At 38.0% G+C, this 26,596-nt stretch overlaps 1 protein-coding gene across 4 annotated transcripts in view; it reads right to left on the bottom strand.

Annotated features, from left to right (window-relative positions):
• SPIRE1 (spire type actin nucleation factor 1) overlaps positions 1-26,596 on the bottom strand; it is a 135,230-nt gene that overhangs the window by 95,302 nt on the left and 13,332 nt on the right. For all 4 annotated transcript variants that reach the window (XM_071737104.1, XM_071737106.1, XM_071737105.1 and 1 more), the window contains exon 2: positions 26,268-26,302. In XM_071737104.1, coding sequence (XP_071593205.1) covers positions 26,268-26,302 — 35 coding nt within the window. The remainder of the gene's footprint in view (positions 1-26,267; positions 26,303-26,596) is intronic.

The following is a 26,596-nucleotide window of genomic DNA, read 5'->3' as shown; positions in this document are numbered from 1 at the left end:
CCTGTCAGCAAAAGGTATCAGATGTTTAACTAGCACCATTTGTTAGCAGTTTGTTTTAAATTCAAACTAATTCTTTAAAGAAATTATGCAAGCTTTTATTAACTAGCAACTGCTAGTACCACTTACAAATTCCGAGCATTAGGTCAGTTCTACAGAGCTTGTGAAAATCAGCTTACTTTTTTTTAATGCTTAATTTTAGCAAGTTTGTTTACAAGAGCTTTACAGTGTGATTATACAAATATTACATTCAATCACAGTCTGAATGTACAGAAGTTCCATTTATGAAATATGACTTCCAAAGGTATTACATTGTATTAATTGGGAAAACAATAATCATCGAGAGCACAGTAAATACATTTTAAAAACTAATCCTTTAGTGAATTCACAGCTATCCAGAATTAGGGAGTTCATAGATAATATTTGTAATATACTACTGTCCTTAATGTTCTTTTTTCTTGTTTGCTTGTTTGGGGTTTTTTTTAAGAAACAGATATAAAGCCTGTTAAAATATGAGTCCTTATAGTCCTATCACTCTGTCAAATTGATGATGCCATACAGGGAAAAAGGCAGAAATTACTGATTTTAAAATCAGCTCTTAATAAGATCATGGATGAAAATATGACCTTCCAAACCTTTTCAAAGACAAATGAGGAGAAAGGTAAGCATTTCAGTCAATACAAGGATAACCAGAAAGCTGAAAATGAGAGATCTTTGTTGTGACAGAATGGCTTCATTTTTTGTGCATCTTTTACTGTGTACCTATTTATGTCAAAATATTCCTCAGGATTCCATTTCAACATAATTTCAAACACTTTTCCCAGCAACCACTAGAAAAAAAAAGTCAAGGGTGTTTACATATGTCCTGTTCAATTCGGATCTCTATACAATATAATTTCACCAGATTTTGTGATTAGAGTGCATGGTAGTAGACGAAAATAATTTTGGAAATATATGCAAATATTCTACCTAATAAAGAATAGCACCCAAACATGTTACAGGTATACAGGAGGATTCCTACTTTTTAATTAGGGAGTCTGTCAGTGAACACATTGGCTATTGGCATAACTAGGAATTGTGCTCTGTGTCTCCAAGGGTAGAAAGGTCAAGAGCACAAAGCTCCTTTTTCAAAAGCAGGAAGAAAGAAGGTTAAAGGAGGCATTACGAAAGGATTTTTCTCTTTCCTTCTTGCTTTCAAAAAAATTAAGGGATTGGAAAAAGGCTTAGCTAACTTTTAATCAACACCAAGAATTTTCTTGTTCACATACAGAACCAATTTTATTATAGCAAGTTACCTCTATAGTTTTGCCTCTGTACTATAAGATAGCAAACCCCAACAGCATTTTCAACTTTATCAGGTTAAAAAATTCAAAACAAAGCATGAACAGAGTATAAGAACAACTGCCAGTAAAATGAATGATAAAGATCTCATTTTAAAAAACATATAGATTTTCCTGCATAAAGTTTCTTCCACAGGCAGACTGCTTTCCCAACATCACATACCTTTTCCATGAGCACTACCTTCAAAACTACTGATGTATCTCATACATCTCCACTTATTTTCAGAGCTTGTTTAAACAGCACCTTGACAAAGCAATCCAAGAAAGTCTCCAGAAAAAAAAAATCACATTGAGTGCTTAGAACAGATTCAAGGGTCAAGCAAACAGATAATCAGATAAGATGGGGAAAGGCTATTATACTGCATGGTTAAAAAAACTCATTAAGATTTCATTTTTAATAATTAAAATGACCTGTATGCTTATAATCAGATTCTTATGTCTTCGTAATACCATATTTCAAAGCAGTGAGCTCCCCAGACCAGGTTTTGTCTGTAAATGGGCCTAGTGTTTCATTCTGCTTGACTTCATGAAGTTGTGGAGGTGTTCCTTCCCACCCCTTCACTCCATTCTGCTCTAACTAGCCCTTCAGTGATATTTTACAGTCTCTTTAAGTATAATTTTTAAAGATGTTTTTCAATAAACTCATAAAACCTAAGAAATAAAATGATATGGATTATAATCCTGGGGTTATTTCCTTTATTATAGATGGTTGGGTGCCCAAACATTTGCTGCTGGAGGAGAGGCAGATGGACCTGGGCTTCTTCAAGGCTGGAAAAGAGAAATTTTTGAGGGAGCTAAGCACAGCCACCCATTACCTGGAAGCTGCAAAAAAAAGCCAAGCTCTGGCTAAGAGTTGCACAGTGTGAGAACAAGAGACAACGATCATACAGTGAAACAGAAGAGGTTCAGACTGGATATAAGGAAAAAAAATCACCTGGAGGATAACTAAGCTCTGGAACAGACTGTCCAGAGACGCTGTGGAACCCCTGTTCCTGGAGATTTTTCAAATCCAACTGGACAAAAAGCCTTGAGCAGTCTGAACTGAGAGCTGACCAGAGGCCCCTACCAACCTAATGGTTCTGGTTGGAAATTTTTAGGCAAACATTTATCTTCCAATGTTAGTGTTGCATTTGCAATGGTAACAGCAGTTGACTCAAGTAAACATATTGATGGCCATAAGCTAACTTTGAGCACAGAAATGAGGAATTTTCTTTTTACAGAAACACAGTGATAAATCATCATAAATATATGATTTTTAAAAAAGGTTATCCCTTAGAACCCATGTCTCAGAGGCTGTCAGTATTTCTTAGGTTTTATCTTTTCTTAAGATAGCATCTTCCGTGGGCATGAATTAATGAACATGCTGAGGTACTTAACGCCTTCTTTGCCTCAGTCTTTTAATAGTCAGACGAGTTATCCTCAGGGTGTTCAGCTCCCTGAGCTGAAAGATAGGGACAGAGAGCAAAATAAAGCTGTCCAAAATCCAGGAGCAAGCAGTTAATGAGCTGCTACAGCACCTGGACACTCAGAAATCTATGGGCCATATGGGATCCACCTGAGAGTACTGAAGGAGCTGGCAGAGAAGCCAAGCAACTCTCCATCATTTATCAGCATGGTTAACAGGGAAGGTCCCAGAGGACTGGAGGCTTGGCAGTGTGACACCCATCTACAAGAAGGTCCAGAAGGGGGATCCAGGGAACTACAGGCTCCTCAGCTTCACCACAGAACCAAGGAAGATTATGGAGTTGTTTCTCTTGAGTATGCTCACATAGCATGTGCAGGACAACCAGGGGATCAGGTCCAGCCAGGATGGGCTCACAAAAGGCAGGTCCTGCTTGACCAACCTGATCTCCTTGTATGACCACATGACCCACCTAGTAGATGAGGGAAACACTGTGGATGTTGTCTTCCTGGGTTTTAGTAAAGCCTGTGACACCATCTCCCACAGCATACTCCTAGGGAAGCTGGTGGCTCATAGCTTAGAAAGGTATACTCTTTGCTGGGTTAAAAACTGGCTAGGTGGCCAAGCCCAAAGAGTTGCAGCCAAAGGATTTAAATCCAGTTGGTAGCCGGTCAGAAGTGGACTTTCCCAGGGCTCAGTTTTTGGGGCCAGACTTAATATTTTCATCAGTGGTCTGAATGAGGGGATTGAGTGCACCCTCATGAAGTTTGCAGACGATACCAAATTGGGTGGGAGTGTCAATCTGCTTGAGGGTCCAGAGGCTCTGCAGAGAGATCTGGACAGACCGAATCAATGGGCTGAGATCAGCTGTATTATGTTTAACAAGACCAAGTTCTGGGTCCTGCACTTGCGTCACAACAACTCCATGAAACAACACTACAGGCTTGGGGAAGAGTGGCTGAAAATCTTCCAGCAGAAAAGGACCTATGGTGCTGGTTGACAGCCAGTGGTGTGCCCAGGTGGCCAAGAAGGTCAACAGCATCCTGGCCTGCATGAGAAATAGGGTTGCCAGCAGGACCAAGGAAGTGATCACGCCTCTGTACTCAGCACTGGTGAGGCTGCACCTTGAATATTGTGTTCAGTTTTGAGCCACTCACTACAAGGACATACAGATGCTGGACAGTCCCCTGAGAAGTGCAGTGAAACTGGTGAAGGGTCTAGAGCACAAGTCTTATGAGGAGCAGCTGAGGGAACTGGGATTGTTTGGGCTGGAGAAGAGGAGGCTTGGGGAGACCTTATCACTCTCTACAGCTACCTGAAAGGAGGCTGTAGTGAGGCTGGTGCTGGTCTCCTCTCCCAGATAATCAGAAATTGGGTGAGACAAATGGTCTCCAGTTGCACCAGGGGAGGTTTAGATTGAATATTATGAGAAATTTCTTTACTGAAGGAGCAGTCAAGCATTGGAACAGGCTGCCTAAGGAAGGGGTGGAGTCACCATCCCTGAAGGTGTTAAAAACCATGTAAATGTGGCACTGTACAACATGGTTCAGTTGGCATGGTGTTAGATTGATGGTTGGACTTGATGATCGTAGAGGTCTTTTCCAACCTTAATGACTCCACAATAAACAATTACCTCCCTTGAATTCCTGCATATTTTTCATCTATTATTTTATGTGCCCAGATGATAGCAAGGTACTGCAGAACTTCCAAACAAACCTCCCAACATTGTGCTAAGCTATTAGATGGGAAAGCAACCAAACATACCAAAAAGCTAAAAAAGCACTAAAAATCTGTAATAAACAGAACCCAGTCCTGATGTAGAAATTGCTTTTGGGCCATGTGATTTAGCTGTCTCCTGTGCATTACCAAACATAAATGCATCCATCTTGTTTCCAAGCCTGTATCTTAACAGGGAGAAGATCAACTTGGAAACAGTCACCTTCACCTGAAGATGGGATGACCATGTCACATCTGAAGGGCAAGTAGTAGGAACAGACTGGACCTAACAGGGAATGTATCTAGGAAGACTCTGGTATATATAGGATAGCACCTGAGTTACGTAGACATTTTATCAAAAGGATCAATATTGACTCATTTGATAAGGTTTTTATCATGTGAATGATTAAATACTTTGTTTGACTCTCAGAACTGCTGCTGTTCAACAGAATGAACTTGCTAACATATTATGTAGAGTCATACTATAAAATCCAGGTCACTCTTTCCTCTTAGTAACTGTGGAATGCATGAGCTGTTTCCACCAGAACAACCAGCCTGTACCAGCAACACAGAAATATTATTTGTTAAAAGCAGAAATGATGCCAATATACTCTGACTCTGCCAGATGAAGGTTCAATCTAGGCATAGAATACAGAAGTGGTTCAAAAAAATACCTTGACTTCCATCCCAAGAAGAAAAGCCTTTATTACAAAGATATAACTATTCAGATGACTCTCTATTCCAGGACAGTTGTTACTTTGCTGATCTTGATGCCAAGTTTTATAACATAAAAAGGCTGCACCTTCTCCCAACATTTTTCTAAAATATTTTATAAGTATTATGTTTACTTCCAGTAATACAGTATAGCATGATTTAGTTGTATCAAATGAATGTAGTAATACAATTTATGTTCCAGGCATTCCTTGGGAGTCCAATAAAACTTGTGTCAAAAACTTTTTTAATGAAAACATAAAGACAAACCCTTAAATATACACATCTTGGTTTAAGGCAACTGATGAGGTCTGCCATGCAGCAGATAGGAAAAAGCTACCTGGATATACTTGTACTAAAACCTGCTTTGTCTTCAGACTTTTTTCCAATTGCACTTTAAATATTTGTTACCAATTCTTACTATTTCATCAAGAGACTCATGCAATTTAGCCTCTTCCTTACAGTCCCAATTCCTGAGTTGTGCAAGAGAGTTTAAGGATTGCTGCTTGAACATTATAAGGTTTGGGGGGGTTTGCCTTAAAAGTTCAAGTAATTAAAAATCAAACATCAAGAATTCTAAAAGGCTTAGGGCTTTAAGGAAGAAATTAAAGAATGCAAAGTCATAAATTCCTGTGGGGAAAAAAAAAAAAAAAAAAAAAAAAAGGGGTTTCTAAAGCCTGACCCAATTTCAAATCCTTGGATTTGCTTTGCTTCATTTCAGATTTGTTTTTCTCATAATAATAATTATATATCTTTTACTTTTTAACAGTTGCAGATTTTCTGGGGATGCTTATGATATCCAGGCTCTATCTCCATTTTACACAGATATTATAAGTGCTAGGGAGGAATATGAAAAAGAAGAAAAAAACAAACTCATGCTATCCCACTATCAAGATTCTTGCTCCTACAAAGATTAGACTATTTTTAAACACCAGTCAAAATCTGCTCAAAAAGTACTATTTTATCATAACATTTTCCCTGCACCTAACTAAGCAAGCCCAAATCACATCACATTACAATGAACAAGCTTAGTGTACCCTGTCATCTACTCACATACAGTAAATTAACAGACTTGCAAGCAATTTAGTTAGTGTAACATATGAAATAAAAGCAGAATTCAAAGAAAAAAAATAAACAAATGCACCATTCTCCAAAAAAAAATTAGGCATTCAAGAAACATTTTTTACATTAAATCTGTCCTGAATTTAATCTTCACTAGTTTTTCACTCTGTAACTTCCTGAGACATAGATCAGGCATTGTTGTATCCAAATGATTTAAAGGTTCAGGAACTATGCTCAAGAGGATAGAATATTTACAGCACAGGTAGTAGGTAATGGCATAAATTAAATTTTTTCTGCTTCCACACAGAGGCAAGATTCTACAGTATTTCTAAAAGTCCCTTCTGTCTACATGTTTATTATTCTGTGCTTAATACAGCTTCAGGCAGCTATAATTACCGAAGACTCCCACACTGAGTATGCAACATGTCATAAGACCTAAGAAATAAAATGTTTCCACTGTTCTGATGAGATGGCAACATCCTAAAAAATATTTTCACCATTCTTCCTAAAAGGCAGATACAATGTATTTATAGCATGGCATTGTACTCTCAGTAGTTTATCTGTCTTGCAGAATTTCATAGAAGACCTGCAGTCTTGGGAGATTTCCCCACTTTCACATTCTGCTGCTAACAGAAGAAAAAGAAGCTTCAACCAATCAGCCATGGTATGACAAATTTTTACTTATCGTAAGGTATGAGATTTGTTTTTGGCACATGTGTTATGCTGGCACAGAGAGGTACCTCTACTGCAAAGTGATTTCTGGCTAATCTTGCTTTGGAAAGTACAATTACATAACCATAAAAAGATACTACTGCCCAGCTAATGTTCACAGGGGAGCCCACCAACATTTGGGCCCCTCAGTTCAAGAAGGACAGGGAAGTGCTTGAAAGAGTCCAGTGCAGAGCTACTAAGATGATTAAGGGAGTGGAACATCTCCCTTATGAGGAAAGGCTGAGGGAGCTGGGGCTCTTTAGTTTGGAGAAAAGGAGACTGAGGGGTGACCTCATCAATGTTTTCAAATATGTAAGGGGTGAGTGTCAGGGAGATGGAGTTAGGCTTTTCTCAGTGGTGACCAGTGATAGGACAAGGGGTAATGGGTGTAAGTTGGAGCATAGGAGGTTCAAGTTGAATATCAGAAAAAATTTTTTTACTGTAAGGGTGACAGAGCCCTGGAACAGGCTGCCCAGGGGGGTTGTGGAGTCTCCTTCATTGGAGACATTCAAAACCCACCTGGACACGTTCCTAGGCAATGTACTCTAGGGGGCCCTGCTCTGGCAGGGGGGGTTGGACTAGATGATCTTTCGAGGTCCCTTCCAACCTCTAGGATTGTATGATTCTATGATTACGTAACAGTAAAATAATACTATTGAAGAATGAAATTGTGAGTCAACTCATCACATTTTTTTCTTCCTCGTATTGGAAAACTGTTCCAATGGGCAAAGTCATAAGCATTTTGCTAGAAAAATAAAAATGAAATCAGTTGTTCCCTTTCTCCCTTACACCTTTGAGTCCAAGCATATCCTGCCCTTGAATAGTCCTTGAACATCCTGTCTTATAACCACAACAATTTTGACTTATCAACCACAACCTACATGAGAGGAGTACTATGTAGGACTGTCCATCCAGTTTTGCTACCAAAGAGCAGCAAGTGAAGCACCTATTCAGCACTGACTTTGAATGTACAAACTATCTGCCCACACTCTGTACATCACCAAAATTTCCAGCAAGCTACAGCTGATGCCAGACAACTGTGTGTCACAGTGGCTGAGAGCTCCAAGCACAGAGGTGTCACCCATGTGGTGCTGCAGGCCACCATGGTTACCTGCATTCAGGAATAGCTCAGGCAGGCTGAAATAAAGAGCCAGCTATTCCCTGGGGTTACAAGTGTTAAATTTTGTATTTTCTGTTTGGAAACTGTGGCTGGGATAATCTTTCAGCAAGACCAACTCAGGGGCCCAGAATGCTGCACTCTTACATTGCAAAGCAATCATTGAACCAAATGTTTGATACATTTCTGATTGAGGTAACAGGTATTTATCCAGACAAGGGGGTCTTTCCATACTAGGTGGGTATAACCATATCGATGGTAACATCACAGAAACATAGATTTTCCTTTTTTAAAAAATAATAATAAATTCGACATTTTCTAAGTATTTCCTTTCTGAAAAAAACCTGCATGTTCAAATCCAAAGCACTGTAATCTCTGCTCCATTAAGGCTTGAAGGCAGCCCAAGTACAGGCAGCCCAACATAGTCAACTATGACTCGTTGGCTGGGGAATTTCTGCCCACTCCATGTCAAGTAGGAAATGATTCAGTGATGCTGAACGGAGTGGCCCTCTTGCAACACAGATACTGAAAAAAATCTCTGTACATCAATTCATACCCCAACCACTCTCCCTGATTCATAGCCTCAACCATTGTGCAGTCAAACCTGCTGATACTTTAGTTCAAAAAAAATCTGTAATTTTCATATAATGTACAGATATTTTGTTTTAATGACATTTCTGTATTTGTAAAATATCAACACATAGTTAGAGGAGCCAGAATGGCAGAAAGATGTGAAAAAAAGTGGCTTCAGATGACAATGGGAAGCTCACTTTGTAAGATTTGTTAGAGCTAAGCAGTTGACTAAATAACAGATTCTTCATTTAATGCATGTGATTCTTTTATACATTAAGCTGCAACATGGCTCAGATAACAATTGACATCTTCCCTGCTGTGCTTGATAGGAATATTGTCTTAGTAATTTAGAAACAGAAGATTTTTTGAAGTTTTCTGTTTCTTTGCTAGTTTGAAAGAGTAACATAAGCAAAGCTACCTAATAAATACCTCTAACTTAAAAGCTCCACAGATATTTGAAGTATGTCATCATTCCTCTTTGGAGGGCAATGAAAATGGGAAAACAACAATTTTCAGTGTTCTGTAGAGTCCAAAATTAACTCTGATGTGACAGTAGGGCCAGTTTTGACTCATACATTAACACTATGGAAGTTACAAAACTGATATTCCTTGAAAACAGCTACCAGTTTAGATGTTGTAAGAGAAGAAAGGACATAGTGTTGACTTTGTTATGTATCCTTAGGAAGGACAGGCTTTTACTGTCCCTGTTTACACTAAGTGAAGTTCCCAGTCCACATGTACTATCCTCTCTTCAGAGAGAGAAGGGACACATAATGTATTAGTTTGCTTTTTAAAACTGTTTCTGCAGTACTGTGTGCTGATGTTAACACTGCTAATGAGAGTATGCTGTGGAGTTTACGAGTATGAGGTGAGATTTAATATTTATTGTATTATTTTTGTTTGAGAGTTTAAGCCAACTTTTGTCTGACTCATAAAAAATGTAGACATTATAATTTCTCTTCATAGAAGTTCAGTGAGAACATTTCTTTCTAAATATAATTTTCTATGAAACAATTGAGATGTTTGGCTTTCTCCATAGGAATTTTTCTCAAACATAAACAAGTCCCTGACCTTCAAGCAAAAGGCACAATGACCTCAGTAATAACATAAAATTATATTGAGACTTGTTCACAATGGGCTCGTTGAACAGATTATCAACATTGGAAAAGCAGAAAAATGGATAGGCCACAGTAACCCCACTGGCTGGTTGGTGGCTCTTTTACAGATATTGCCATCATAGCAACTCCACTGGCTGGGAATAGTATGCAGATGTAAATCATTGCAACAAATCTGGAATTAATTTCTCAGACACTGAAGCATGCTGACTCCTGAGCATGGTAATACTTTAGGACAAACACAAGACAACTCCTCAGTATTTACTTTGATATCCCACTATCAACAAATAATAGAATTTGGGGGGTTGGAGGGGACCTCTAGAGATCCAACCCTCCCTGTCAGAGCAGGGTCACCTAGGGCAGGCCACACAGGAAGGCATCCAGGCAGGTTTTGAAAGTCTCCAAAGGAGACTCCACAACCTCTCTGGGCAGCCTGTGCCAGTGCTCCATCACCCTCACAGTGAAGAAGCTTCTCCACGTGTTGAGGTGGAATTTCCTGTGTTCTAGCTTAAACTCATTACTCCCTGTCCTATTACTGGGGCTATGATACTCTAAAGACAGATAAGGCATTCATCTGGGGTTTTCTAGATCATTCATAACTTTAGCTTAAAGTCCTTTGTATTCTGTGTTCTGCAAACCATGTACATGTTGGCTGCCACTGCTGCAGGGAGAGAACAGAATAGCACATATCCCCATCTACAGCATTCAGCATCTCTGTGTGTCTGCATTTTTTGTACTGTTTTTTTTTTTTTAATGCTGTGATCAGAGAAAGGCCTCCCTGTTTTCGAATGAGCAAAGAAAAACACGTGAGGAAGCAGCAAGGGCAGCCACCTCCACGAGGGAAGGCGAGTTAGGAGTTGAGGGTGACCACAACAAAAGCAGAGGCAGTATCCTCACTGACCAGGCACGCAGTCCTGGATACCCAAACAGGAAAAGCAGAGTAGGTCTGGTGACAGAAACCAGGGTCAGCTAAAGTCCACGATGACCAAAGAAGTCCCAGAGTGACAAGGCAGGTCTGAGGCTCGCCCAGGAAGGCACACCAGCAGGTCAGGTCCAGCAAGGGAAGTGGCTGGGCCCAGAAGAGCTGAAGTGTAGCTCAAGAGACAAAACAAAGGCTCAGCTTAAATGCTGCTCCTGAGGGAAAAAAAGGAGGAATGCCTGTGACAAGGTTTCTTGTGGCTTTTCAGTGCTCTGACACAGCTGTTTTCACAGTTGCCTGATCCAAGGCTACAGCCCCACCACAGCAGAGCTGGCCTTGAGCACAGGCAGACCAACCCTGCCAGGGCACTCTGCTTCAGTATCAGAAAATACCAAAACACTGGTGGGGAAAGTGTGTGTTCTACTAAATGGTGTGATAACTAAAAAAAAAATTGTTATTGAAAAATCAGATGTCTAATGTCAAGATAAAGAGCAATCCAATGTTCAGACATGAGCTACTGAAACATATACAGACTGAAAGTTATCTTGTGAGGGAGCTGCACTGAACTCTGTATTATCTTCAGTTTTCCTGACCTCTGAGACAAAACACTAGTCATGCTATTCAGGAAGAGAAAAACTCCATCTTCCTGAATGAAGATTTGGCCATTTTCTCACTACACTTGTTTCATAACTAATCATGAAACTTACTAACAAATGCATGTTGTTCCTTTTTTCATTAAATGAAGTCTATTTTATTTGTGAATCTCCATGAAAAACATTATAATACAGCAGATGATGGCTTAAGAGAACAATAGCCTTTTAAAGCCAATATTGCTTATGAAATTAATACCAGTTAGATCTATCAACAGTGTCGCATAACCAAGACCTTCTCTTAAAAGAAATAACACCAACAACTATTGCAGGAATTACTGAAAACAAACATGCACGCGACTTTCGTATCTGTAAATCAGTCTTGGATACCCTATTACTGTATTCTGGGTAGCACAAGCCTACCCAGCACACATAGACATGTCTATTTGTATGGGCCTCTGGCTCTCTTCAAAGAAACCATATAGTTTTAGCCAACACCATGGCTCAGCCCTTCTAGCCACCTGATCATCCTACATTCTCAGTGACATTGAGTGTTAATCAGTGGGCTGTGCAGCCAGGGCAGCACTTCTGCCTCCTCCCTGAAACCTCCCTGTACTGCCTCTGACACCTCATTTCCCTATGTGAGGTCAGTGTGGGTGTTCCAAGCTATTAAAATATTTCAGGACTCCCATGCGTTGAGACTCAGCCTCTCTCTCTCCTCCCTGAACCTGGAAAACAACGAAACTTTCTTTCCATCAAATACTTGGAGAAGATAATGCAGAAGAATAAATACACAGCTGAAATAACCCTGACTCAGCATTCAAGGAGCAATAAAAATAATTTATTTACAGATACATATTTGGTCTTTTCTGCCTAAATTCATTACAGTAACATGAGCAAACAAAACACAAAAGTGCTCCACATAGCATATGTTTAGGCTGGCTTAACAAAATGAGAAGCTAAGAAAATATTACTAATACCTGGGAAATATATGAAAGTCTTTCCTTATCTTGAAGCCTTTTCATTTTAAAACTGAATTATGTATATAGGCATATATATGAACAAATGTTTTTTAACATGTTGTTGTTGAGCAGCTGTCCTATAAGAAATATAAAATAATCTAAGGTATGTAAAGTCTATACAAATAATCACTGGCAAACATATATCTAAGTGTGAGACATCTGCATGGGGAAAAAAAAACAGATGCATACAACAAAGGGTGAAATATCTACGATATACAAGGAGCTCTTAGTTTATGTAGAAACTGTCCAGTCTCATATGTCTGGAAAACATTTCATCACCAGCTTTACTGTAAGTGAACAGTAGCACCATCTAAATGAGAAAATGAAACATATCCAACTGTCTAATGACAATGGCTGTCTAACAGTCTTTTTAAGCTCATCCAATTAAATTTGAAACTGGCTACATTCTGATAATATATGCTGGGTATTTTAAACATTACAGTCCTTAAGACTCATTATGTAATGACAAACTTTATGTAACATTAGGTTCAGTGATTTGGATTCTCAAACTTGTGATCGGTCACAAGGCTCTATGACTCTCAAGACAATCATTTCACTTAAAGGGAAGCTGTTTTTTCCCCAGATATTTACACACTCAGAATGAGCACATATTTGCTTGCCATAACTTAACAAAAACCTACCAAGTCTCCCTTTACCTTTTCCTTGTGCAACACATGCTATATTCCTGATGCTTTTTTGCATGTGTGTGAACCAAACAATACAGTTTCGCCAGTAACAGGAAACAGAAAGATAATCCCTGTGCCTTCTTTTCATCTCCTGTTTCACTGTGACAAAAATAAATACAAGTGAATATGTGTTTGTTTGCTATGCATGATAAAACATGAGTTGTATGGAAAAAAAAACAACAACAAAATTAGATTAACAACAAACAAACAGAAAGATCTGCAAAATTGAAATAAGAATACAGTCATTGAAGACTGACCTGAAATTGCTGGATTGAAAACCGTGTCAGACGTTTTCCAAACATACACATACAAGGTTATGTGCAGAAACCAAGAGCAAGACATTTATTACCAGTGATCCAAGTTCCTCAAGATCTGTAATCCAAAGTTTCAGTACAGAGGGTGTTAAGAGTTCAGGAAGTCTGCTTTTAGATTTAACAGTACTCTGAGAAGGAGCTCATGCCTTCGTCTTTCATGTTGTGGTGCCACATCAATGCTCTGCCCTGAGCACTAACCTCTATGCCCTCAGTATTTCTCAACTTGCAATTCAAAACAAGTGCTAGCAAATTAAAGACAAGACAGCAAGAATGTACCCATACCCATGGAATACATTTCCAAGTAACCACAGCTATTGCCAAGTATTTCTTCTTCTGTGCTTGGGTTCTGTCTGCATATATGTTCATAGAATCATAGAATTGGCTGGGTTGGAAGGGACCTCAGAGATCATCAAGTCCAACCCTTGATCCACTACCTCTGCAGTTACCAGACCATGGCACTGAGTGCCACATCCAGTCTCTTTTTAAATGTCTCCAGGGATGGAGAATCCACCACTTCCTGGGGCAGCTCATTCCAATGCTTGATCAATCCTCCCAATGAGGATAGTGAAACAGAGGTGTTCTTGGAGAGGTTGGGGGATCTCCAATTCTGGATACAATCAAAAGTTGCCTGGACAGGGTCCTCATCATCCTTACTTAACTTGAAGTTAGCATTGTCCTCAGCATGCTGGTCTTCCAGCCCACACTAGATGACCAGAGGTCCCTTCAAATGCCCCTTCCAGCTATATTATTCTACGATTCAATAATATTGACAATTTGGCCAATATCAAGCCCTGTCTTGCAAATTTGCAGTCAGTAGAAAGCAGCTCACAAACGCCTTCATACATGTGAGGATCCAGAACCCAGCACAGTCCTTAGCAAACAGCACTGCTGCCAGAGTTTTCAGCAATGCCACACAGCTTAATGAAGTTACAGACCTCCAGGTGATCACGATGAACAAGTCAGTGCTGGAAACCTTCCCAATATCACCTCTAAAGCAGCTAAGGTTCTGATGAAACAAATGGAAATCAGTAAAGCCAGCATGACTAAAGCTAATATAAATCAGTCTTGGCACAACACATTATCCATGTCAAAAGGATTTGAGTAGGGATGGCCAGGCCCCCCCACAGTTACTCCACAGTGGAGACAAAAAAACAGAGACAATAAGAAGGGCTTAGACCTCTGAATGTTAAAAGACATTTTTTCACATTCTTTCACTCTCCTAAACTTTGTGCATCCAGAAGAAAAACATCAATAAATCAACAGCATAGCAACAGCTGGCAAAGGACCATCAATGTCTCCTCATAGATAACACTGTGGCTAACAGGAAGACCAACTTCACAGGAAGACACTGCAGAAAATGTTGCCAAAGGTACAAATTAAATAGGATATTGTATCATTCCATGTCTTATGATACAGGAATCAGGTTATCTTACGATCCAACCATTTTCTCAGCAGACTGGAAAAGGACCAAGTCTATTTTTCTTGACCCTAGAAATCGTGGAAGACATCCTTAAGTCAGTCACTGCAATGGGAGAAGCAGAGAAAAAACAGAGACTTGATGTAGTAATTGCATCTCCAGAATTCCCTGCAGCAGCACGAGTTATTCCTCCACCTCAGTGTCAAGAGGCCACAGCACCATACAGCAGGAGACATGGAAGTCAGGTGCAAAGAGCATACAATAGACAGAAGATACTACAAGGGAACAGCATCTATAAGAATCACCCACACATTCAGGATCCTGACTTGCTGTAGGTTTTATCAGAGAGTGCAATGGCAGCAGCTGCTAGGCTTAGGGCAGACAGAATTTAGCAGAATACGTGGCTGAGGATTACTTTGCTGTATCCATTCCTGTCTCTTTTGCTCAGACTTTTCTCCTTGGGATTACTTGTGAGACCTGCAGGTAAAATCCTGCACTAGGGTGCTTAAGACCCCTGGATTTGTAGCCCCTAAGGACCAGGGGTCACACCAGGGACAATAACAGGACTAGCCTGGAACACCAATGGGACTAATATAGTTTAAAAAGCCACCAGTCACCATTAGAAGAAGGGATTCTGTAGATGTGGACTTTATTCTGTTTGCAGGACTTGAAACCACTGACTATGCTTAGTTACTGGATCTCTCCACAGCAGCAAAGATGCTCAAAAGTGTAGGTGGATGACAAGAAGTGCACTTTGAGAAGGCTGTTCTCAGGAGGTAGATTGCTGTCTACAAGCAGTTTAAAGGAAAGCAGAAAAAAGACAGACTGGAATCCTCATGCATAGCTGAAGAGGTCTGGCACTAAGAGGTGGAAGGCAAAATAACTAGAAAATAATTAATTATTTTAAGGGAGAAAGGGGTGTAAGAGAGTAGTAGAAGTCATTCAAGACCATTCCAACAGAATGAACTGGTATGAAGCAAGTTCAGAAAAATAACATGTCCATAATACACAGTTTCTGTCATGCTATGCAATTGGGAGGGGTGAACATGCTCTTAAATAGATGTTATGCACATCACAGGGAGTCACAACAGACCAGTCTGGGCAAGAACTGTAAAAACCCCTGGTCTTGTTTGTTGGTGGTGCACAATAACCCAAGTCCTGAATGATCAGACAAAGTAATATTTCTCACTCAAATTCATGAATCAATGTTCTTACACAAGTAGTTGCTTTGGATACGAGACTGGGACTATAAAAGCAAAAATTGAGGAAAACAACAACTATTTTGTACTTTTTGTACAGCTCATTTTAGAAAAGCTTTTTCTTTCAAAGTCTGACAATTCTCAGTTTCAGTGCATCAAAACCACAGACGTAACTGTAACACTGCCTGAAGCAGCTGATGTTCTTTGTTCCTATAGCCATCATACAGTGAAACAGCAGAGCAGTCAATGCTTTTCTGTCTTCTGTTCAGAAAGATTTTCTGCAAGCTTGCTTATTTTATAAAATACTTAATAGGCCAAGTAAAAAATAACCAAACAAAAAGAAAAACACCAAACCAACCAAACAAAAAAACCCAACCCCACCAACCCAGCTCCTGTAAATTCAAACACCTTTGGTGAATAGTGTCCTTTACTTATACACAACCAAAATATAAATACAACTGTCTGTTAATCCATAACATTCTAGTTTCCCTATCAAGTCAGGAAATGCAAGACAGTGTGTATGTGTATCTGCTGCAGTGCCTGCTGCCAGGTAAAACCCATCTATCCAGATATTGAAGAATGAAGCTCTTCATACATATACAAACCCTCTTTTTCAAAAACAAAAGGATGAGCCACTGACAGGAAAGTGCTAGGAATCTCATTAATTTGACACTTCAATATGACATCTGAAATGCTACAAGACCAAAATGCTGTGTTGCACTGTAAATCCAAAGTGTGGTTTATAGTATTTTAATTCATGATACATCTGCTGAAAATTTATACCAGTCCTCTGAAGCAGGTTTAGTGAAATTAAATTCTATTTTTAGGACCACCAGCTTACTCACTTTGAGCAGGTGTATTTTTTAATTCAAGTCCTCTGTTCTACTAATAATTAGTAGAGTATTAAACCATACTGTAAAGTTAAACATCATTTCACTCACATTTTAATGACAATACACCTCATTTGCTTCACTGCCTTTCCAACTGCTGCAGTAAAGGAAAGTTTCTTTATTCTGCATTAGTTTTTAATGATTCTTTCCCTTATTACTGGAATACTTTCCCTTTTCCCATACCTAAATGTGACTCCTACTTCAAATCCCCCAAAGCGAGCTTTTTTCCTTCTCTGAAACTATTCATTTTTATTTTTCCCAAACATTCTACATCAGTTTTGAAACACTTTCTGAGTCTGAAATGTATATAGGAGACTTAAGGCTGTTTGTCTTCTGTGTAGAAAGAAAGCTGAGTCTATCTATTGCCGGTAAGTGAACAATAAAAAGTAAAGTCTGCTTTTGTACTAGCATGGCAACATCTGCATGTGTAACTCCAAGGCATAAGATACTTATTTTGAAAGACAATGGGTTATTACTTCTACAGGATTTTAAAGTATTTAAGAAGTCTACACAGAAAAAAAAGGAGATAACCTAGCTTGAAAGTGAATTCATAATATCTTGATGAAATGCCTGTCAAGGGCATTCGTATATACTCCTGACAGCCAAGTAACAGGTTTGTTATATCAGACACTATTTAAAATCTGAAGAAAGATTTTTAGTTTTGTAATGAAGGCTTAAATAATGTAGATTCTATGCTGGCTCTGCCATGCAGCCCAAATGTCACACTGGGCAATATGCCTTAAGTCTTCAAACTTAATTTTTCTTTTTCTAAAACGAGAGCAGCATTTATTTGCCCTCATCAAACATTCTTCTTGCTTAATATAGTGCCCATATAATTAAGTCACTGAGGCAACTCATAAAACCTCAAGTTCATCACACACATCAGTCACTGCTGGTCTGGGTTTTAAAGCTGTAAAGTCTGCTACTATATGTGCATGTATAAACAGCACAGTAAGACACAGAAATCAAGTGGAGGATCTGGGACTTGCAAGTAGACAATTTTCCATAAAGCTGGGAGTCTAGGGATAGAGAGATCTTAACTTCTAAACATTTTCCTTGTGTAAGAAAATAACATACCTTAAATTGAAAAATTATTTTGCTATAATCCCTGCAAATAAGTGGTAAAATTTTCCATCACAATGGTATGGTTTTCTCCCTTTCTTGTTTAATAATGCTTAACTAAGTTTTTCAGATTAACTTCTTATTTAACATCTGGTAATGAGTCTAAAACATGAAAAACCTACATATTCCAATACATTTTTGTAGTGCCAATACTTTAAATGTTACAAGCAGAAATTTGCAGCTTACTCTTCCTGAACATGCAGTGTTCAAATATTCTTTACACTGTGTGATAAAAGTACCAGACTCTAAATAAAGTCAAGTTCAGCACTAGCTCTGTCTACCAGATCTGAATAAAAAGCTATCAGCTGACAAGAGGCAAAATTTTGAAGAAAAATGTATATAACAGAAAGCCTGTTTATTAAATAACATAATAACAGAAGTATATTAAGTTGGACAATGAAAGCTAAAAGTATAGTGAAAAAGTAATGCTGGATGTTATAAACACAACTTGGCTAACAAAGCTCATTAAGAGCATTACATTCTGTTAGCGTGCAGACAAATAAAAGAATTAAAAAATAGGAAAAGAACTATTTTCCGCATGATTTACTAGTTGTAGGTTTAAAGGAAACTCCAACAGCAAAAAATACACAGAGTTATAACCAAGAGCAGCTCTTTGGAAAATTAAAAGGTAAAAAGGTGGCCAAGGATCAGAGACCACAAATTACTTCACTGTTTTCATGCAGTTTCAACTGTATTTATGTTCTCCATGCCCAGCAAAATGAAACAGTTGTGGAAGACCTAGGAAATGCACGGAGCTTTCACTCCAAGAATAAAAGTGAAATACTCAAATAGTCAAGCACAAGCAAGAAGCTCAGAAAAAAACCAAAAAAAGGTAATGATGTACTGCAGCACATGAATATACTTTGTAAAAGTATTTGCAAGAGTATTGATTTCCAACCACTAAATGGTGAAGTAGACAGAAATACTCAGTTTAGATGAATACATGCACATTTTTCTCATCTATGTCCCATGAAACATTTTTAAGAGTCTTGCTCCAAAGCAAATACAGCACAAGGGGTGGCACATCTTCCTCAATGCACAGACCAGATGGAGCAACTTGTTTACTTTGCAGTGAGTGTCTGCTCCAGACCAACAACATCAGGAAGAAAACTGCTTTAACGTGCAGGCAAGAGGTGTCCTTGACCATGCAGGGGGGTGGAACTTTATGATCTTTAATGTCCCTTCCAACCCAAATCATCCTGTGATAAAAAGCAACATATAGAAAGCCCAGAACATAATGCAGCCAGAGAATAGCCTTGAACCAAACTTTGAAGAAATATTTCATGTTATTGCAGAGAAAGGAATAGGTGGCAGGCAGTTTAGATTAGCCAAGAAAAAAAAAAAAAAAAAAAAAAAAAAAAAAAGCCTGAAAATTATCATCTTGGCAGCAGAGAAGAAAGGGGTGCTTTTAGCAGATGGCAATTAAGGATTTGGCAAGCATATTGAGGAAAGAAAAGAATGTGAGTCAAAGGTAACATTAACAACAGAAAGATAGAGACATAATAAGAAATACATAGCAAAGAAATAAAGAATTCAGGTGGCAGTCCAACATCCACTCAGCCCAACAGAAGAAACAAGCAGAATTGGAGGGAGTTATGTATTTGGAGCAAAGAGTCATCTCTGTATCATTGACAGTCATCAAATGTTGGGCAGAGGCACAGAGAGGCACACACACCCAACAAAAACAGATTATTAACTTTTTGGTTAGGGAGAAACATAAATAAAGGAAGTTAATGAACGAACTATAAAAGATTTTGAAAGAAAACAGGGGAGGCAGGCTTAGGACTAAAGGTATCATATAGATGAGGAACAGTGACAGGAGACTCAGATGAGGGGGTTTCAGGCTTAGGGATGAATATGTGGAAGGAAAAAAGAAAGTTTGCCAGAGTATCTCTACCTTCTTAAATGAAGTAGGAGTTAATCTACAGAGTGTAAACAACTTGCTTTGTCCTAGTTAATTATTTAACCTTCACTTCTTGCAGAGGGTGAAGTACTAAAAGCATTACAGGTGCTTCATAATTACTACTGGTTAATAGAAGAAAGAGACATGAAATAGACATTTAGAATTCAGTCACTCCTTTGTTTTGTCTCTATGTTAGATTTACCCTCTGTATTTCCTTTTGGTAAATAGAAGTATTTTACTTCATGTGCTACAGCACACAACAACATTGACAATAAAAAATGTCAGCACTGAACATCTTTTAGAGTCTTTCCTTCACACCATTAAGGAGGGACCTTAGAGTTTGCTTTGCTTTCCTGTGATTGACATGACAAACATGTACATGGCAGACAAACAGTTGAAGATGAAAATGTTCACATTGGTAGGTCACGGGGAGCAGAGAAACATAGCAGTTGCTAAAAAGTTCACTTTGGAACAAAAGCTCAAATGAGTTGCAATGTGTCAAGTCAAACAAAAGAAAGCAAAAAAACTAACAAAACCTCTTTTTTGCCTCAATGAGCCCCAAGACTGATTGACTGTCCTCCTTGCCAAAGAAAGCATGCAGTGCTGCAAACTCTCATGACTTGACTGCAAATCTTGCTTTGTTTAATGTCTCAACTTCTCAGGTCAAGTGATTTAGATAAAAAGCTACACGTTAGTGTCCACGTGACAAGAGAAAGTTAGTCACAGAACTGCAAAGAAAAAATGTACTTGACTGTGTAAAACCTAGAAACTAACTCACAAAACCTTATTCTTTTCAATACTTTGCTTTCTGCTGATATCACTGTACGCTAGAATAAGCCTTGTGATTCTTTAGTGCTCAAAGAGAGTGTTATTGGGAATTTCTGAACTGGCCACCATGACTTCCCCTTCACAGAACACTGCTAATACCCACTTTAGTCAGAGGAAGTTACTCATGTCCCACAGTGAGATAAGGATATCACAAGTGGAACAATCTCCAAGGGGGAATGCAGTACAAAATGAATGCAATACTACAGTCACATACTTAACCTGCACGAAGTACTCCCTGCTCTTCTAAAAAGTTACATGCTAGTCTGATTTCTCTTAGCTTCCCAAAAATCAAACTTTTCACTGACACTATTCAGTCCTCCAACTTCATAGCTGCAAGCCTGCTATGTGGGTTGAAACACTGCATGGACACAACTGTAAAGAACAGGCAATCTTCAGAGATTCAGCTGTTTTGGGTATTTTTTTGTCTTTCATTTAATCTACATTCTATGCAGTACTTTACGCTCATCACCTGTAAATCTTCCACATACTTTTTACATTTTAGATGTTGGACTTCTGAGTAAATAGAAATACTCAAGAATGGCAGGTTTGGGTTGGGTTTTCTCCCATATAAATCAAAAAGCAAACACTATTAGGTCAAACCTACCACAGAAATAGAACTTACTGAACTCCAGGGGTGTATTTTACCTCAGTTTCAGAACTGCTTTAGGCAAAATGGACCAAGAAATAACAAAGATCTTCATGTAATCACTCTAAGAACTATTACGTGGTTCCTATCCACCCCCAGAAAGTGTACCCCTTGATTAGATATGTTTTTACTACTAACTATTGGGTTTTTAGCAAGAAGGCAGAAAGACACAGCAGCTCTACCAGAAAATTGATAACTGGCAGGCTTCACTGAAAAACATGATTTCAAAACCTTTTGAGGGACTCAGCTGAACAGAAACATAGCTATAAATTTTGAGGCTTAAAATTTATTTCCACTAACAAGCAAAATAACCTAAGATATATGGTATTCTCATTTCATACTTGTTTTCTAAATTTGTCCTTTATTATATACAACAACAAGGAAGGACAACACAAAGCATTAAATTGGAGGCATGCAAACAACATCTAAATCTTAACTTTTCCCTGCAGTTTGAATGAGCAGATGACTCTCTTGGCTTGAGCAGACATGTCCACTGGCACTGGTTGACTATAAAAATAGAACCTTAAAGCTAATTGACACAACAGCTACCATACCATTCTATACATATGATAGCTATCATAACTACAAGAGCATGTCATTAATATGATATGTATCTTTTTAAGTACAATATAATAGAATTTATATAGAGATGATTCTGCAAAAACTGAAGACCTGTACAAATTACCTTATTCTCCACATATTCCAAGATCCCTTTCAGCATAAACTATATTTGCAACTTTCACATTATCCTCTTTAAAAAAAAAAAAAAGTAATTCTGTAGCTACCACAGGGTAACTATGTGGGGAAAGTTTTTGTATTTTGAGATTAAAAACAAACAAACAAAAAACCCAAACTAAAGAAAACACCAACACCACCTAACTTAATGCCCTATGCTATGCTATTTGTGCTTTTCACAGGCAAAATGTTCCTCTGATCCCTCTAAGTTACTGCAAGACCTAGTTTTCTACCAGCTGTTATCTGAAATTGTCAGAAGACCAAGGCTGAAGTCTGCCTCTGGACTTTTCCCCAGCTGATTGAAAGGTTTACTGGTGGCATTACTGGAATAAAATTTTCATCATAAATCCTGTGTGACTTCAGGGCACGTAGATTAGAGAAGTCACACCATACTACACTGCAAAATTGCAAAGCCTTTACAAGGAACAGTTGATTTCTCTTGGAGACTCGGGACAGATGGCAGGATTTTACTATCACTAAATCAGCTTAGTCAAAAACATTATTAGTTCTTCAGTCCAATATTCACCGTGTATTGCTAATGAAATTGCTGAATGAAAAGGGCAAAGTGCCAAGCCTAAAGCAAGATAACAGAAATCCTTTTCCTCCAAGATCAACCTCCTCTTGATGCAGTAAAGGTTTATACAAATTACAAAAAATAAAGCTCCTATTGAACAAGCAGCTCAGTAAAAAACAAGAGATCAAAACCTGAATTCTACTTTTTTGTATGTTTACTATTTAATCAAGTGTTTGCTAAATTGTTTATTTGTGACTATGAAGTAATTCAGGAAAATCAGGAGGTCAGACTTACTGCAGCAGAACCACCACGTTAATGAACAAGGATAATGGGCTCTCAGGCATCTAAAATAACAGGTCCTTCAAAGGCTGGGCATGCAGCTTCTCTGTGAGATAATTCCATCAGCAAGGGATGAGTGCTTCACTTATCAGAACTGGCACACAACGCTCAAGCACGACTTAATGCTTGCAAGAAAAGATGCATGATTCTACTTTGATTTCTAGAAGGCAGTCCTGAGCCTCTGGGTAATTCTCCTCTCAACCACACAAGGAATCAAGAACTTTCATAGAATTACGGTATTTGTGTCCAAGCATTCACACAGAATTTTTTTTTTCAATGCATAATCAAAACTTATTTTGTTGGAAGGCACATTCAGCCATATTTTGTTAAGAGAAATTATTCTCAAAACCAATTTTGCCTGAACTCCTTGCAATGACATTTCTTCTCCCTTTACACTGTAAGGTTAATGACAAGGAAGCAGAACTAAGTGATTATCACTGAGCATGACAAGTATTGCTCACTGCAGCAACAAACCCTCAATCAGAATGATGCTTTTGTTAACACTCAACAGGGATAAAAAAAATAATCCTACATATGAGAAATGCACTGCTTAAATTTTGAGTAGGTAACAATGTAATGTAGGTGTGGCATTATTTTTAATGCAAAATTATGACACCTCTTTTGAAATCCTTATATTCTGTGCTATTAAATACATGCTCTCATTTTCAACAGCATGAGAGGTAATTGATTTTGAGTCAATACAATGAGCTGTATTTTCTTATTTGTACCACAGGGAAACAGCAGACTTACTACCTGTCTATTGAATTCCCTAAATTATCCAAAATACAGCCAATACTTCAAGTTTCCAATGAAAAAGTAAAAAAAGCAATTTTAGCTCCATAGACAAGTGCTATAATTTTCGTTGTATGTCAAGTTTTTTAATAATTTCTTAGAGATACATATAACTGACCATTAGAATTTGCATACACAGTACACAAACTCTCCCTAAAACATATCTATAATTGACTCTATGACCTGACATGATCTGAAAGGTATTGAACAATTTACTCACCATTGTTTGGAACAGGCTACTTAATACACTTCTGACTTGTATATCCTTATATTAGCATACATACTGGTTAACTATATTAATCATACACAACAGGCCTGTGCTCAGTTAGGTGGGTCTTTTGCAAACACATGACAATTAAATCCTCCTACATATGAATCACTTAGCATTCACAGAATGCTTTCTATATGAGTACTAAATGTTTACAAATGAGGGGAGCATATTTTATTTGATCTTCACCACTTCTGCTGAGACAACTAAGGAGTACTCTCATTATGTACACAGCAGTCATAGGCAGATACAGATGAAATAAGGCAACCTTACTTCTTATTTTCATCTTCCCATTATGGCTACAGCATCTGGGCTCTGAACTTCACACAACCACCCATATCACTAGCTCAGAATAAATGGTGAGCCAATTCAGGATAGTTCTCCTGTTCTGAAAAAATGTTATAATTGTTTTTAGTTATTATTTTAAGAAGTTTGCCACGTATTCTAAATACATTCAATCAGGCCGCATTCTTCCACTGGAATCAAAATGTGAGACGGGCTGTCTCTGCTGAATTCCTAGTTCTGAAACACACAGACATCATCAACTTTTGAAGCTGCAGCCTCAAAGGAATTCTGGAGGAGGAAAAAAAATCACTGACTCCTTCAAAATGACAAAGATAAACAGAAGAGTCAATATGCTAATGGTCACAGTGCTGCTTATTAGTGACAATTTATAATGAAGCTTCTGTCTCATGGGAAACTCTGATCTGGTTTTCCTTCCAACAGTCAACAAAAAAGTATTTTTAAAAGATCAAGATTAATATATTCTTTTCTCATGGAAGGTGAAGTATAACATATCCAACTGACTCTCACTAGGCATTTTCATTAGACATAAAAGCACTTTTACCTTCCCAAAATAAAATGGTTTGTGTTTGGTTAAAAACATTTTAGCAAGTATTTATTATTATCTGTATTTTTAGTGTTAGGGTCTTTTGTTACCTTCATTTAAAACAGCAAAGCAAAACTGTAAAACAATATTTAGTATGCAAAGCCAATGACACAGTAGGTTATCATTTGCAAACAAGGTACTAGGTTTACAAGTGGAGATTTTACAAATCAAGGATGCATTTGCTTAAACTGAACACATGAAGAAACAAAATGTGCCTACTTCAAATTTCTGTACTTAAGTCAGTTAGGAATAACTCCTTACACTGTATCCTCCAGACAGGACATTTCCTTTTTTTAATTGTTACTAAGAGTAGCAAAAATCTGGATGGGCTTAGCATTTTACTTTTTGTAGTTGAATTAGCTGGCCTTTCAATTTTTATCTCTAAACCAGCCATTTTCACGCACAGTCTATATATATAAGCCCTTCAGTACCAGCAGTTTGTCACCTTCATATGTATTATTGATAAGAAAACAGGCAACCTGCCAATTAAGATGCATGCACATGCCCCATCTTCAGACTCAGCCTGAGGTGCTGATGAACAGTTGAAGTAAAAACTCAATTTTACATTTCAAAGAAATTGCAACGACAGTGAAAAAAAAAAACTGCCCTGCAAAGGACACAGAAGCTATATTTCTTGCTGGAAAAGTTTATTTAATGAGTAGACTCTGTAATTTACTCTGTATGGTAATAAAAATTATACTATGAGTCCACATCTTGTACAACAAGATATTCTACTTCATTTTCCTTTCAGTCTTGGATTAAATTTATGAATTTTGCAAAATCATAGTTTGAGCATTCTTGCAGAAGTAGTCACAGTTTAGTATCAAAGATACAGTCAAATAATGGTCAAGATATTAAAAAAAGCAGATTTAATAAGATTTGTGTTTCTGTTGCTACCTGAGCAAGACATACAGCAACATTTCTTGGGCTCCAAAATACTGTCAAGTGACAAATTAAAGGAAACATTAGAAGTAGCTGAAACTAGGATGTCTTTAGATGGCTAAGCAACCCTGAGATCACTCTGTCTTCTCTTCTTCCATCCAAACTCTCAGGCTTTAGCCATTGTATAGCCACTAAGTATTTATTACAAAACCTACTACATATTTCTAAAGAATTTAGGTAGATGATCCAACAGAAACTAAAATAGTCTGCTAAATTAATATATTTTAAAGAAATTAATATCAAACAAAATTACATTGGCTGTACAGCATCTCTCTAACCTTGCTCATGGAAAACTATGTAGCCTTTCTTCTGTTTCTGAACATGAAACTAAATATCCCATGTTAAGACATATTTATGGAGCTATTAATGAAACTCCTAAATGCAATACACATTTCATACTACACCTTTGCAATGAGAACTCCACACCTAAAATATACCCCATTTACACTATGAAAAAAAGGGATGAGCTAAATCAACACTAGCAGAGAACACAAAATACTTCTCTTACCTCCATCTCTGTGCAGTGCAAACGGCCTGATTTATCTGTAATTGGAAAAAAAAAAAAAGTTTTCAGATTAAGTAAAACACAACGGACAAACAAAAAAGTAACTTTTTTCTTTTGAGTAACTGCCAAATATTCTTTGCTTTAATCATACATTTCAATAGCATTTCTATTATATATGCATGACAGAATAAATAAGAAGGCAGCCCTGCCCTCTTTATTTGGATCCTCCACAGTACTCCTGTTTAAAAAGATGTGTCTTTAATGCCTGGCTTCATTAGTTAAATTGTATGACTGATGCCTGGCCATGGAGGGAACATGAAAACATGTTGGCT

This window comes from Heliangelus exortis, chromosome 2, assembly GCF_036169615.1.
Source record: "Heliangelus exortis chromosome 2, bHelExo1.hap1, whole genome shotgun sequence".
Lineage (NCBI taxonomy): Eukaryota > Metazoa > Chordata > Aves > Apodiformes > Trochilidae > Heliangelus > Heliangelus exortis.
This window is presented reverse-complemented; position numbering and strand designations above follow the sequence as displayed.